This window comes from Streptopelia decaocto (genome assembly GCF_964273445.1).
Source record: "Streptopelia decaocto genome assembly, chromosome: 6".
In the NCBI taxonomy this organism is placed as follows: Eukaryota; Metazoa; Chordata; class Aves; order Columbiformes; family Columbidae; genus Streptopelia; species Streptopelia decaocto.
The window spans coordinates 44,493,596-44,508,283 of NC_138660.1; the positions used below are offsets into that span (position 1 = coordinate 44,493,596).

The following is a 14,688-nucleotide window of genomic DNA, read 5'->3' on the forward strand; positions in this document are numbered from 1 at the left end:
TACTTCAAGGACACTTTATAGAGCAGTTAGAGTACTCTAGTAATTACTACAGTTTTGTGAACAGCCAGCCTACGTTGTTCTTCCACACTGAGCAACACTTTCTAAACTTTCAGCCAAAATTAAACTGTTTGATCAGGCAGCTGTCCGGATCCAGAAGCCTCTCTGGCTGCCACCTCTCTCCATGGACTCAGTCTTCACACATGCAGTGTTCACTCAAAGCGCAAGTATGGACTCCTGTTCAACAGCATAGGAATGACTTGTGCTATTCCACTGACATGACAGATTATGAAAAAGTGTCTTCAATACATGTTATGCACTCTTGCCTATTTTCACATGTATTCCTATATTCTTTACACGTATATTTATAAATATTGTATGTATTTATAAGAAACTCCACAAAGACACTAAGTCACACGCAGTCAAGCTGTTCCCAGCTGAGAACAGACTGACACAGAACTGGCCAACTCAAGTGACATTTATCTTATTTTTTAAACTAAATGTTCCCCTCAAATCCCCATCGTTGTGTCCTCCTCAAGGCAAGACTTCTCCCTCTGCTGACTAAACATAGTATTTCTACATACCTGACCTCTATAGTTTGTCAAATCCTGTAAAATCTGAATAGACTCAATATTAATAAGTGATATTTTTTCCAATCAGCTTCCCCCCTAGAGAGGTAAGTCCCCTTGCAAGGCAGAGCTGCAGCGAACATGCCAAGTGTGATACATGTAACCTGCTCCAGAAACGAGCTGCAAAGCTGGAGACACTCAAAGACAAAAGACCAGCTCTACAGGAACCCATGACATGAGATTAACTGATAAAACACAGCTTTAAAGTATCATTAGTACTAATGTCAGTACATATAGATTCTTCCCACAAAATCCAGGGGAGGTACAACTAATTAATGCACTGAACAAAGGTCCAGATACAAGGCCTTTCTCCTAAGCTGACTGCATTCCCAGTGTTTGTCTCTTCTCAGGGCCTGCTTTCCTAGGTTGGTGTTAAACTACCTGCTGATTTCATCAGGCTTTAAAATACAGAACAGAGGTTAAGAGTTTCAATTCTTCAGGGTTTACTCTCAGATTGAAATGTCCCTGAATAAAACAAGTACACAGAGGTTTATTCTGCCAGACAACATAGCTCTTATTGTTGTGATAATAAATTAAAATCTAATATAACAGTTCCCACATTTGTGGAACAGCTGGTTCTAAAACATCTCAGCTACCTCATAACAAAGGAGATTTCCCCCATCCTCACATAATGGGCAGTATTATATCTTGTGACAGGTATACCCCTCAACAAAATGTAAACATTTAATTTTTAGATTCAAAACTATACTGAGGAAGCGTGAGGGTTCCGTTTGGAGAGAGGAAGGGCTGTTTTTGTAGCAAGACATCTTACATTTATTCTTTCTTTTGTTCCACCACACCACAATTCTGCCAGTTTGAGAACTGCTGTTTGATTTCCTTACTGTAGTTCCTAGCACTTCATGCCTACACACTAAGAACGAGTCAGCGGAAATACCGCACGTGGCTCCCTAAAAAAGAACCCAAAAAAGACCTGATTTTGAAAGACTGATTAGTCAGTTCTGATTTGTATAATAGATATGGCCTGTAGTAAAGACTGAGTTGCTTAGATCTTCTCGCACACTATCTGAAAGGTTTGCTCTCCTTGAACAGGAGCTGGCAAACCTCAAGAAAATTACCTTCAGTCCAGAGGAGAGCAGGAGACACCCAGAGGAGATCTGAAAGTTTCCCAGACTACTGAGGCACTGTCAGTGTCATACAGATATAATTCAAAGACTGTAGCAGAACTTTTTGGAAGAGCGTTACATATTAGTTGACATATTTTTTGGAAGATGTACAAGCAGCTCTGCCAACCAGAGGCCAGGCAGCACACTGTTCATGACCAGCTCTGCCTCACTACCCAGGCTGCCTCATGCAAAGGAAATACACAGTATGTGCCTGCTCTGCATTTCCTCTTCTTTCCAGCTTACATTCAGAAATTGAATCTGTAATTTGACAGCATAATAAGAAACAGAAGGCAAACACGAAAAACAGTCTTTTCCTAATCATAAGTGTTGTCACGGTATTCCTCCACCTTCATTTTCACACCTCCCTTTTGCAGTGTTATTTATACAGACACCATTCCTTAGAAAAAGCCCTTCAGAGCCCAGCCGAGCTCCCCCTGCAATGCCCCGCTGTAGCAGGCAGAGCTGCCGCCAGAGCAGCATCACATTTTCCTTGGCCCTTCCATGACAATACAAGCTGTGACTGAGCAACTATTGGAGCCTTCTGTATTTCCCAGGGTTTTAATTCCTAAAATCTCAGTGTCAAACTCATATTCCAGGAGAGTATAAAGATCAGAAAGAATCACTGAGCTTCCGCAGATCTAGGCGCACATTAATATGAGTACACAACATATCCGATCCTGGCTCTGAAACCAAGGGACTCAAACTACACATCGATCTGCAACTTAATATGTACCATCATCATACCTACCTAGACTTTTACAAATTACATATCCTATAACACTTCAGTATTTTCCACCACCTGAAACAAAACTTCCCTTGCTATAAATTTCTATCCTCACTCTTCAGAACTCAAAGAATATGATTGCTAAATGGTAAAACAACAACAAAAATAACCTATATACTGCATATAATATCTAAATACTGAGTGGCACCCAAATATCTCAAAACATGTTAAAAACATGATCCATTTGTTCTAGTCAACTGACACGTTCATGCCACACATGTTCTACATGTAGCAAGACATAATTTACACACATCTCTATCTTTCTTACCAATCCCCTCTCCAGGTATGTGTGTGTATGTATATATATATGTGTGTGTGTGTGTGTGTGTATATATATGTATGTATATACATACATATATATACACACACACACACACATATATATATAACAGACTCATCAACATTCAATATTATCCTTGCTTTAAAGACAATGTTACTCAGCTCTGCATTGTATCTGAACTGTTTCACTTAAAGACAACACCTTTCCTATTCATCGGCTTCAACAAAATATCAAGCCCACTAACTCTACTTTCATCTTTGGCAGAAATACGGAATATTTTAGCCAGAAGCAGTATGAATTGACCATTTTTTTCTTGCCTTCTAACTTAGAAGTCATAAATTCACTACTGAAATGTATGAAACACTACAAAGCAAAGATTGCTTAACTTTTTTTAATATATATTTTTCTCTATACACACACATTTTATTGCCTTGACACAATAAGGATTTTTTTTCTGCAAAATATTTGTTCAGTAAGTCAAGAATGTTCTGCTTTTATCTAGAAAACTGGCTGCGTAATAGTTGAGGAGACAGTGGTCAGGATGCTCTTCAGGTCACAGCCCCTGAAGCCCCTGCAAACTGGGCAGAAGCTCATGAGGTGGCAGCATGCCCAGCTGGGGGGGTGGCCCCACACCCCCCAGCTGAACTAATGAACTAATGCTCCCAAGGCATCCCGACACACAGCTGGGCAGGGAGAGGCCTCGGGACCTGTTCTATTTCAACAAAACTTTACCTGCCAGCACTCTCCAAATCTGATGTTTCAGTGAGAAGCACAGTGATCATTGGCTGAAAAAGTTCTGCATCTCCCTAGAAAACTGAAGAACAAGGACAGCGTCTCCCACAGGTATCCAGGCTCGGCATCTGAAGTTCAACCCACATGGAAATTATACCATGGATAACACTTTCCAGTAGTTTCAAATTCACACCACAAGTGTGTATCAAGCATCTACACACACCATACATACAGCTGCCAGTTGAAAAAGAGTTCTATACCGCAAAACAAAAAGTATCACAAACAGATCCTTTTATTCTCCAAGGTCTAAAGCATGTTGATATTATAACACCAGAAGTAAACACAAAGCTTCTTCCTTTATGATGAAGTTATGAGATTATGTTCAATGAAATATCAGAACCAAGTAATGAATGAACTCCAAACACTAGCATCATGTGACTTAAATAAGATAATTGCTTCATTACACAAGCATACCATCTAAGCACATAAATATCAACATAACTTTCTCCACCTCCAAAATAATCTGAAGATCTGGTACTTCAAACACAAAACTGACATAGGCTAATTTACCCAAAGCGCAAATGACAGTTTCATGTATTCATAGATGATGAAAGTGCAGTCCAACCCAGACAGAATCAATGTGAGTCTGGTGGAGCAAAGCCAACATGCTCACATCGATTTCCTAGCAACCACCTGCATTTTCAATTCAATCACCAGCTGATGCTCAGCATTGAAACAAAATATACATAAAATACTCACAGACACTCCTGTTCCACAATCCAAGAACCAGCACATTCATGGAAATTATTTAAAATAGCAGTTTTAAGGGCTACCACATGGGCTAAAGCACCACTATTTGCGTAACGTAACAATGCAAAAAAGCCTTGCAGGTTGCAAAGTTCTTGCAAAACTCAGTACACGGGTGCAGTACAACTGAGGCAGTATTATGGTGCTGAGGCATTATAAGACACTACGCAAACAGTAACTCCTCACCATCCACCTCAGCTGGATTTTTGGTTACCATCTCAGAGCACCAGCAGGAAATTCAGAACCCTTTCTGCAGGTGATACCAGAAGGTCACTCTCCCTCTCATCTGGAACAGCCTCCTCTGCTTGGGTTTACAGTCACACTTTTCAACCAAGTAAAGCACACCATGCCAGAGTGTTTTTGAAGCCAGTAGTAGATTGGTATCAGGTTCCTGGAAATTAGGAAAGGTAGCCCAAGGAATCACCTCAAGAGCTGCTTTGTGAAAGCATCATTTATCCGGAGAAGAACACTGTGCTGCAGGCAGGAAGTATCTGCTGTGTTTGTCATTCTTATAATTCTTCCCTCCAGCAGACAAATATAATCTCAAGTCTGAAGTCACATAACATCTGTTTTATAACCTTAGACACATACAGGTTCTGTAGCCCACACCTTCAGCTAAGCCCCTGCAGCTGCACATAGACCTGATTCAGTTGCTATTCTGTCTGCTGAATATCTGATATAGCAACACAAACCTGTGCTCATGTTTACAGTTTAAGTCTACAGTGAAGAGCAATTGCAGACCCAAGATTTTAGACATAAGACTTCAAAGGTTTAAGTACTCAAAAGCACAGTGTGCCCTTTTTTTTAACATGCTATGTAAGAAATACATCAGGTAACTGCTGAAGAAGAGTTTATGGCCTATATCAAATCTGAAGACTTGCACACAACAGCTCTTTTGGATATAACAACACTACAGAGGCATTATGCTTGTCCATCACATTCAGCCTACAATTGATTTTTAACACTTCACATTATTTGTTCTCTACTAAGAGGTATAGTAACATTTAAAGAAAGTCTAGTGGGCTGCAACCTGTTACACTACAGATGTTCTTACTTCACTCCAGCTCAAAGTAGCTTGTAGAAAGTCCAAGTAATTAGTCTATTGCATCAATAGTTTATTCAGTCTAAATAAACAAATCAAATTTAAATAAATAGTTATATATACACACATTCATTTTCTTGTACATAACAGTCCAGATCTCAAGAAGTCAATCTACAAAATTCAGTCAGTTTTTGCTGTGAGCTGCTACTTGCTTTCATATAATAATCCATGTTGTACTTTACATATTAAACATATTTCACACTTCCACCTTGCATCTGGGATTTTTCCTAATAAAATTTAACCAATTAATATATCCAGTTTAGTTTACTTGGTATCAAATAATCTAACAATACATAGTCTCCCACTTAAATTCTTACATTTCATCTCCCTGACATTCAACTGTTTGGAGCAAGATGCCAGATAGGAATTGCTGTTGCATATGAAGTCACATTTGCCTTCAGATGATGACACCTCCTTTTATCAGCTTAATGTTTCCATATGAGAATCTTCTTACTTTATCTGTTTCTCCACTTCAAGAATTAGCCTTGATTAGTAATTAAGTGCTTTGATACAATCACAAAGCCACCTGTGAACTGACACACCTTCCTCAATGCAACAGGCTCTTAATCTTCTGTTCAGACTCTCCAGTGGCACCAGCCCTTTCTTTCTTCGCCCCAAGTTTCCACCACCTTAAGCTCAGAAGTCAGATATACCAGGATTCAGCTTAGTGCCCACTGTTGCTTTAGACACTGTCTAAAGAATTAAGTGTTTATTATAAAATATTGTTCTGAGTATTGGTGGGAAGATACAAAGCCTCTTCAATTTATTTGTTAAATTCAAATAGTATCAACTCTTTAAGGAGTTAATCCATGTTGCTGTTTATTAAAGTCCTAATTGTGACCAGCAACCACAGCAAGAACTGCAGGAGTCTGTATGAATTTAAGGAGATATTAACACATCACCCTGAGCAACCTGGGTGTGAACTTGACACAAAGCAGGTGGCTGTCTATACACTCATACCTTGGAGAACAGTGTGCCCACAGTAATTAAAAGATCCACAAGCCTCTCTTCATCTCACAGGAAAGCTTCTCCACAAAAAAAAAAAAAAAAGAAATCCTGTGCTGCTTTCTCTTGCTCCATGACAAAAATTTTAAGCCTACAAGCTACTGAATCAACATTTAGTTACACTCAATCAATATTCCCTTTTAACAAGGGCCAAACTGTTTATGGTTTGATTTGAATAAGTTATAATACAAGCTATTATGGCAAGATTAACATCAGTGCACACTCCACCTCTGAGGCACTCCCACTTCCCAGCAGACAGAACAGTTACTCGGGTACAACTGCGTCCTGGGGAGCTGTAGAATCCTACTGTTTTCAAAGCAGTGCAAGTTGAACACTTAATCCTCAAAATACCTGCTCATAAGTTTTTTAACTCAAATCTCACCACCAAACTGAGCTTACTAAAAATAACCAGTCAACAGCATAAGCAAAAAGTTCAGGAAAAAGTAATTTCACGGAGGAGTTATCTTCCTCCTAATTTTTTTAATAAGTTTTTCAGCACACCTATAATCCTGTTAAGGCTTCAACACACATTGTGCAACTATGATCTCCATCTTCCACTGCAACACTGCATTAAAATACAAAATTCAAGCCAGGAATGTCATCAAGATATAGAATCTCTCCACTCTTACAGCACCTGAGATTTCCCTCAACGGGATACTCAGATAAGTATAGAGTTGCTTGTCTTTTTATAGACATTTTCCCATCTCCATAATACTAATTTTAAAAAAGTAGGAAGCATATTACAATCTTCAAACACATCAATTTCCAGTTACATTGTTTAGCCTCCAGAGGCATTTTTATTTGGAAACAGGAACATTTAGATAAACACCCACAGACTATGAGTCAATACCACATACTCTCCTTCCTCCCCTCACTGGTGATGGATGTCTGGATAAGATCCTTAACAGTTTGGTCTTTGAACTATCAAGAAAGCCATGTTTCTGCAGGTCACTCTCTAGTGACTATTGGATAAACAGCAGAAAAAAAAAAATCTGTGATCAAAGATATACATCTAAAGTACCACAAATGTGTTTTGGTTTGTTTTATTCTTGCCATAGGAAGTCTACTTTGCAGAAGAAATGCAACATCACAAGAGTGCACCTAAATCTGACACAATAGCCTCTGCAGCTTTGACACCATTTCAAGCACTGCAGGGAAGATGCAACAGGTATGATGAAAGAAAATTTTGTTTAAAGTAGTTTTGGTTGCAGCTTTGCCAGGAAAAATTAACCTTATAGTTCAAAAGAGGCAGAAAATCTGAATCATTATAAAGAAGGCTGCAAGAAAAAAGCACCTTGGTTTGGATTGTCCTAATATTGGTACTGTATGGCTTTTTATCAGCAATGTACCCAACAACAGGCCAGCTATCTTCTACCAGATTTTTCAATGAGCCTTTTAGGTCTCACAAATAGATCAAGCAGCTCCAGATTAAGTGGAAGTCACTTGAGCAGGACTCAAGAGTTCATCACTTGCTGCCTGCAAATCAGCATAGGCAGAAGAATTGTCTTCCTCTCCCATCACTCACTTCAAGACTTGAGTATTACCATCAAACACAAACTCTACCTAGATCCTCATAACCAAGCTGTATTTCAGTATCAGCACTTTCAGGTGCAACATTGCAAACATGTTTCAAACACGTCTAAGGTGATCAGAGGGAACCTTAAGACAGAGATATAGCTTTCTTAATTGTTTTTTGTTGTTGTTGTTGTTCCTACACAAAAAAAATGGGTGGGCTCTATGTACATCAAGACAGTTGTACCTGCAGTGTGCATCAAGCTTTCCAGCAGCTCCCTTACACTCCCAAAGCCAAGTATCCAGCAGTTTTATCATTTTGACCATAAACTCTTCAAAACAATCTTCTGGATTAAGAATAAAAATTATTTAGAGCAAAAATAGAAATCCATTCTGGTCCTATGATCCTGTAGCAAACTCCAGTGTGCTGGTTTGACTGAAAATGAGTTCGTTTTCTTCATGCAGTTAGGAACCTTTCTTTTCCATAGCTAGAACAGTCATTATTTGGACTTAGTTTAAAAAAAAAGAGATAACACCCCAGCACAGAGCTAATGTTTTTAATTGGTCTGGTCTGAGAGCCAAGGACACTCTGAGTGCTCTGCCCACAGGTGTGAGGCATCGAGGAAGCGGGGCAGAGATAGGGCAAAGATTGACTGACATCCGTACTTACCAGTAAGAGTATTCCATCCCATTAGCACCATGCTAATTATTTAAGAAGAGTCAGGACCGCCTGAGTGGCTCTTCTGCTCTCTCCCTCTCTCTCTGGGGCACAGGTGGGGAAGTCTCAGTCAGGATGTTTAGTTCAGCCTTTTGCCATTTTGCAGAGGTCTCTAGGCTTTTCTGCATTTTTTCTCTCTTTTGGATCGGCTGTTCAGGACTGGGGTATCACTTCCTGGGACTGGCTGCTCAGTGTGGACAGAGTTTGCGGGGAATTGCCTTAAGTATCTTTTATTTCTATTTTATACATATATTTATTAGTAGTGTCTTAGTATTGTTATTTTATTAATCTGTGTTTATCTCAATCCAAGTTTCTCCCTTCTCTTTTGATTCTCTCCCCAATGTGGGGGAAGGGGGTGAGTGAGCTGCTATCATGGTTGTATTCCTAGCTTGGGTTAAACCACAACAGAGAGCAACGTCAATATCTTGTAAAAATACAGGTGTCAAGTTCACCATGCCTGCATTTCCACAGAGAAGCTTATCCCTCATGTCACGTGTATCTTCACGAAAGCCTGTTTTTCCCGCTTTTCAAAGATGAAATAAGTGGCTGCAGAAATTAAGCAATAATCAATCTAAAATAAATCCCTGAAAGCTAGCTAAACTGGTATTTTTTTTCAGGAACAGCAATTTCTTCATATGTTCAAACCAAAGAAAATCTCAATATGGAAGGCAACAACTTTTGAAAGACCCATTTGTCTCAGTGAGCAGCACTGTTTGACAGATCTCCTGCAAGAGCATCAAATCCCCCTCAGTGGTAAGAACTAAAGGCTTTCAGAGTTGCTAACATTTGACTACATGCCCATGACATCCTAACCCTCCTAAAGCAGGCAAGCTCAGCTTATGGCCTTGGGCCACAAATGTCCTGTTAGAATAATTCAGACAGTCCCTCACTTTCTTCTTAAAAGAGTTGAGAGCAAACCATGGGCTGCATGGATTTTCCTCAAAGGAACAACAACTCTCTTATCCACTGCCTGCCCTATCTGCCACTTTACTGCCTCCACACACCTCAATGGAGAGCAGCAGGTTGTCTACAACTTAAAACTGAACATGCTCCTACAGGATATCAAGCCAATGTATATGTAGAAAATCCACACTCAATAAAGGGGAAATCACAAAACAAATACAAGTCTACCCCATATCATGGTATTATAACTGTGGCATTTAAAATCAACTACTAGAATAAATCCGATAGCCAGTGAAACAACTTTGAACTAGACAACTTGACTACTTGTCTTCCCATGGTCTCACGAGACCTGAGCGTCCTTACTACTACATAAGAAAAAGAAAAGGTAGTTGATATGGTTAAAACTATTAACTTCTCTAACACTTGAGTTAGAGCCTAATCTACACATACATTTTTGGCAGCATTCACATAAGCTGAAGGTTTCACGTGTCTGTGAACAGAGGACTGACGGACACACGCAAACTTTGCTTCTGACACGTGCAGCCTCAAAGCATTTCACAAATACTGAACCTCCGCTCTCGTTGTTAAGGTGACTGCGAGTGACTTCCCATTTTAACATAATCTCACTACAGACACAAGTAAGACGCTAAAAACCACGTTCCTTCGGTTTCATCCGGCCCCTACAGCGGCGAACCGCTTCAGCGCTCTACCCGCGTTTGGGCTCTACCGCCTCCTGCCCTGCCCGCCCCGCAGCCCCCGCGGGGCCTCCCTCGGCCCCGCCAGCCCACGCCCGCACCGGGCGGCAGCGACACCGCTATCCGCAGCTCAGGCTGCCCCGCGCAGACCCGCACCGGCAGCCGGGCGCTCCGGGAGCCCGCCCAGCCTGGCACGGACCCTCCGCCACAGCCCGGGGCCCGCTGCGCCGCGGGGACCCCCGCCCGCACCCACCGCTTTTTCGGGATGGAGCCGGAAGCCGGCGCGGCTGAGCCGCCCTGCGCCTTGCAGGGGCTTGGGGAGAGCGCTTCCCGCCCAGGGGCCCGCGGCGAGCCCCGCAGGTGCCCGGAGATGATGCGCAGCCGCCGCCGGGCGGAGGACGGGGAGCCGCCGCCGCTTCCCGCTGCCTCCTCCGCCGAGGCCGCCATCGCACTTCCGTGTTGTGCCGCTGATCGCCGCCGGGTGAGAGGTCGGGCAGGCGGATAGCACCTCCCGGCGCTCCCCTCATATGGGCCGTCCCGGCGTGCACCGCCTCCCGCCCCGCCCCGGGGCAGCGGACGGGAGCGCGGGCAGGTGCGGGACCCGGCCTGTGGGCTGCCCGTCCTCACCGGCAGCGGGCGGCGATCGCCGGCGCTCCGAAGCCGTGACCTGTTTTCCATGAGCCGTCGTGCCGGCCGCCGGAACAGCCTGCCCCAGCGGTTCCGTGCTTACGTGACGAAACGGGAGACAGAAAAGGGTTTATTGGAGATTTCTCACATCTTGTGGTGTAATTATCGCCTCTCTAGATCTCGAAGCAGATTTGAGAGAACACAAAGATGCATATTCTTTACAGCTGAGGGTTGCCTAAGCTAATGATGAAATGCTAATTAATGGCAATAACGTACGTGGGTTACTTAAGACACAGATTGGTGAGGTGACAATCCTACAGGAGTGACAGATTTTGTCATTATTGTTGGCAGGGACACAGGACCCTGGTGAGTGAAGGGCTGCGGATCCAGCTGCCTCTATCTGAGAGACTTGGCTGCTTGTCCCACGCCACACGTTGCTGGAAGAGGCTCTGGCCTCCCCATCACCCACACGCCCTAGCAAACCCACACCATGATGTGACAACCAGCTGGTGGGAATGTGTCCCCTTCTGTACCCAAGACAGCCATCACTGGGTACAGAGCTGTCAATCCTGGCTGTGTTTGAGCCCTGCAGGAACAGCTGGGATTCACCCTGTAGCATCCCTTTGCAGAGGGAGAAGACCTGGGATTTAAGGGGAGACACAGATGTGATGGCAACCCCGGGTACTTTCTGCTGCTAGGAATTTATCATCATGCACCAGAGTGCTTTGGTCAGCTTTGAATTTTCACTCACGAAAAGATGTGGAAACTGGAAAGGTTTTAAAGGAGAAGAGACAAGAGAGATAAGGTGTTTGTTTTTTCATCAGACAATGAAAAAAAGGCTGAACAAGATGAGCCCAGACTGCAGTGAAGTGAAAGGAGGCAGTCAATCTGTCCTCCAAGTCTTTGCTATGCTGGTGAGAAGTAATGAGCTCAAACGGGGAGATATAAGTTCAGTACTAGCATTAGACCACTTTCTAATGACAGTGAAAATGAAAAACTGTTGTAGTCTGCCTAAGCAGAGGACGAAGTCACTTCATTAGACAGTGTTAAGAACAGACAACACACATCTATCAGAGATGATATGGTTGTACTCATGCTGTTGAAGCCTACTCGGTTGTTACACAGGACCTACTTTCATGATCAGCTTTTGCAGTTGGATGGCACTGACCAGCCGTTTGTAAGTTTTGAAGCGGAATGTTAATATCTATGCGATTACTAATAAACACATGAAAATTCATAGAACTCTTACCCTCTTCAGGGACCTATTTCGCCCATGATACTTCAACACAATACCTTTCCATTAGGTAAGCAACAAGCAGCAGGTTCTCCAGGGAGCAGTATGTGGTGCACAAGCAGTGAGACTTCGGTTCGGTTCCGTGCTTCACATGTGATATTTGTTCTTCTTTGAGTCATAGCTCCCCATATATAAACCAGAGATAACAGTATCTCCCTAGAGAGACTGACTTGAAGACAAATACGCTAAGGACAGTGTGACAATCAAGGATCAAGCTCTGCAAGACCTACTGGTGAAAAGCAGTACATTAAAGCTACCTAGGTATTATTACTATTTATTTTGCTTTCACTCTCACCGTTGTTAATTGATTTTATGCCTTTCATGTACTTTGACTATAAAATAGTCTGTAATTTTCCTGGGGCAGGAGTTGCACTAGTTGCAATGGGGTCTCCGCTTTAGGATAGTTTTCCGGTATTATTGCAACATTAACAGCTGTTCCGGCAGTTTGATAGTTTGGTTATGGAGTTAAATTTCCCCCCTGTGAACGATTTGTATACTGCTTTCTGGATTAACTCATGCATATCCTCATTTATCTGTGTGGTACTGTGGAGGCAGTCTGTGGGGAACAAACACAGGTCTCTCAACTGAGTTTCCGTTCACATTGTTTACTGAAGTTCTAGATATAGCTGGGGGGGGGGGACTTTAAGCCACAGTTATCTAAATTTTTCCACATTGCTAAGTGCTGGCAAAGAGATACTAGATTCATTGCAGCAGGCTTCAGATTTTCCTAGAATGTTTCTTTGTCTCACAGTCACTTGTAAGGAACAACAGTAAGCCCATTGTTCATTTATTTGATCCTAATCATAGAGGTTCCCAGTAAAAAAAAAATCAACTAATATCTGATAAGCAATATTTGTCACACCCTCAGAACATAATACTCCAAAAAGTTCCAAATTAATTGTCATGTGTGTGTGTGTCCAGAGATTTAACTGGGGGTGGTAGAGGCATGGTGGTATGGTTTGGAAACCAGGGAGAGCCCTTGTCTTACGCAGAGTGAAGGTACAGCTAAGCAACACCTCATTTTTGTGTAAGAGGGTTAAGAAAGCTGAATTCATGCCAGTGCTCTGCATGCAATCCCCAGCTCCCTTGGAAGGACAGCAGTCTTCATAAAAAGAAGCAGCAACATAATAACAGATCATGAGGTCATGGTTTCTTGTCATTTGCCTGAAGCGAATCACTGGCATGTTTTCAAAAAATATGTCTAATTGCTTCATATAAAGTCTATCTGATTAGTAGAAGTGTTGAAAAGAAAACTTAGGAAACACAATAATTTTGGAAAGTAATAGGGTTGTGACACCAAAGAGAACTGATTTCAGTAAAAATGCCAGCAGATCTACAGTGTGGTAGTTTTAAGTATGCTGATCGTTGCCAAGCCAAAGCAGCAGCATTTGCCATTCCATGAGCTGTCCTTCCCACATACCTGTGTGCATCTGAAAGTGTGAGATGCCAGCTCAACGTCATCATGTCATCAAAGACCTGCATTTCCAGAATTGTGCACATTGGCATTTCCAAGAAAAATAGTTTTAGAGAGAGTTTACAGTGTAATACGAAATAAAGTAGCCAAAATACTTCAGACTTTCAGAGGGGTCTTCATAACAAGCTGTCTTGGAGCTCTTATTTCACAGTAGTCCTGTGGGAAGGCTCAGAGGGGACATGCTGCTCAGGACAAAGGCTACACTCTCGTGCAACCCATACACAGGCTGTGAAAAGAAAAGACTCCTTGATAAATTTTCTTGCTTTGAATGAAGTTCTTCAACCAACTCTTGAAAATAACCTAATGTAGCATGGGAGCCCTTGAGATGTATGTATCAGATGTGGAAAATTAATTGATGGTACACACATCCAGACTTAGAAGCTTCAGCAACTTACAAGTTACAAGTTGCTGAAAAGAGCAACTTTACACACAACTAGAAGAGAAGGTAGAGTACTATGTTCAACTTAAACTGTAAAAAGAATTTTGAAAAATTTCCAAGAATTTTCATTGAAACCTGTGAAAGTTCCTGGCCCCAGCCGAAACTAGCAGGAATTGCCAGTGTTGTAGTACATGCCTGTGCTGTTCCTTTACTAAGTAGCAGAAAAAGGTTGTGGGACTTTTTATTTATTTTTATTTTTCACTTTTAAAGTGGCACAGCTTTGAGTTATGGGATAATTCACCTCACTGCTTCTGACAGCAACACAAGAACATTATCATAATAGTAGCTAATGAGAAAATGAACCTAAAGAAGCCTCTGCTTTCTTGAAAGATGGGAAATCAGAAACTAACTTTTTCAAGAGTCTTCATTTCAAAACGCTACTTGCAAGATTTAAACAGAACGAAACGCCTACTTGAATAAGGTGTGTTTTAGATGTTCTTGCTTTCTCCAGTTCAACTATTGTTCAGATGCGATTGACACATATATAAGAACACCTTTTTAGTTGCACTCCTGTACAAAAAGCTGCCGCCTACAGAAGAGGTGGGGTTTTGGCTGCCCTAAGTAAA

The 14,688-nt window shown here is 42.0% G+C and overlaps 1 protein-coding gene across 2 annotated transcripts in view; it reads right to left on the reverse strand.

The window, feature by feature from the left end:
- The window catches only part of AGPS (alkylglycerone phosphate synthase), a 56,596-nt gene extending 45,489 nt beyond the window's left edge, over window positions 1-11,107 (reverse strand). Inside the window, exon 1 of one of the 2 annotated variants that reach the window (XM_082057182.1) lies at window positions 10,542-11,107. In XM_082057182.1, coding sequence (XP_081913308.1) covers window positions 10,542-10,966 — 425 coding nt within the window. In that variant the 5' untranslated portion in view covers window positions 10,967-11,107. The remainder of the gene's footprint in view (window positions 1-10,541) is intronic. The other variant, XM_082057181.1, reaches the window with a different exon arrangement.
- Window positions 11,108-14,688: the final 3,581 nt, after the last annotated feature.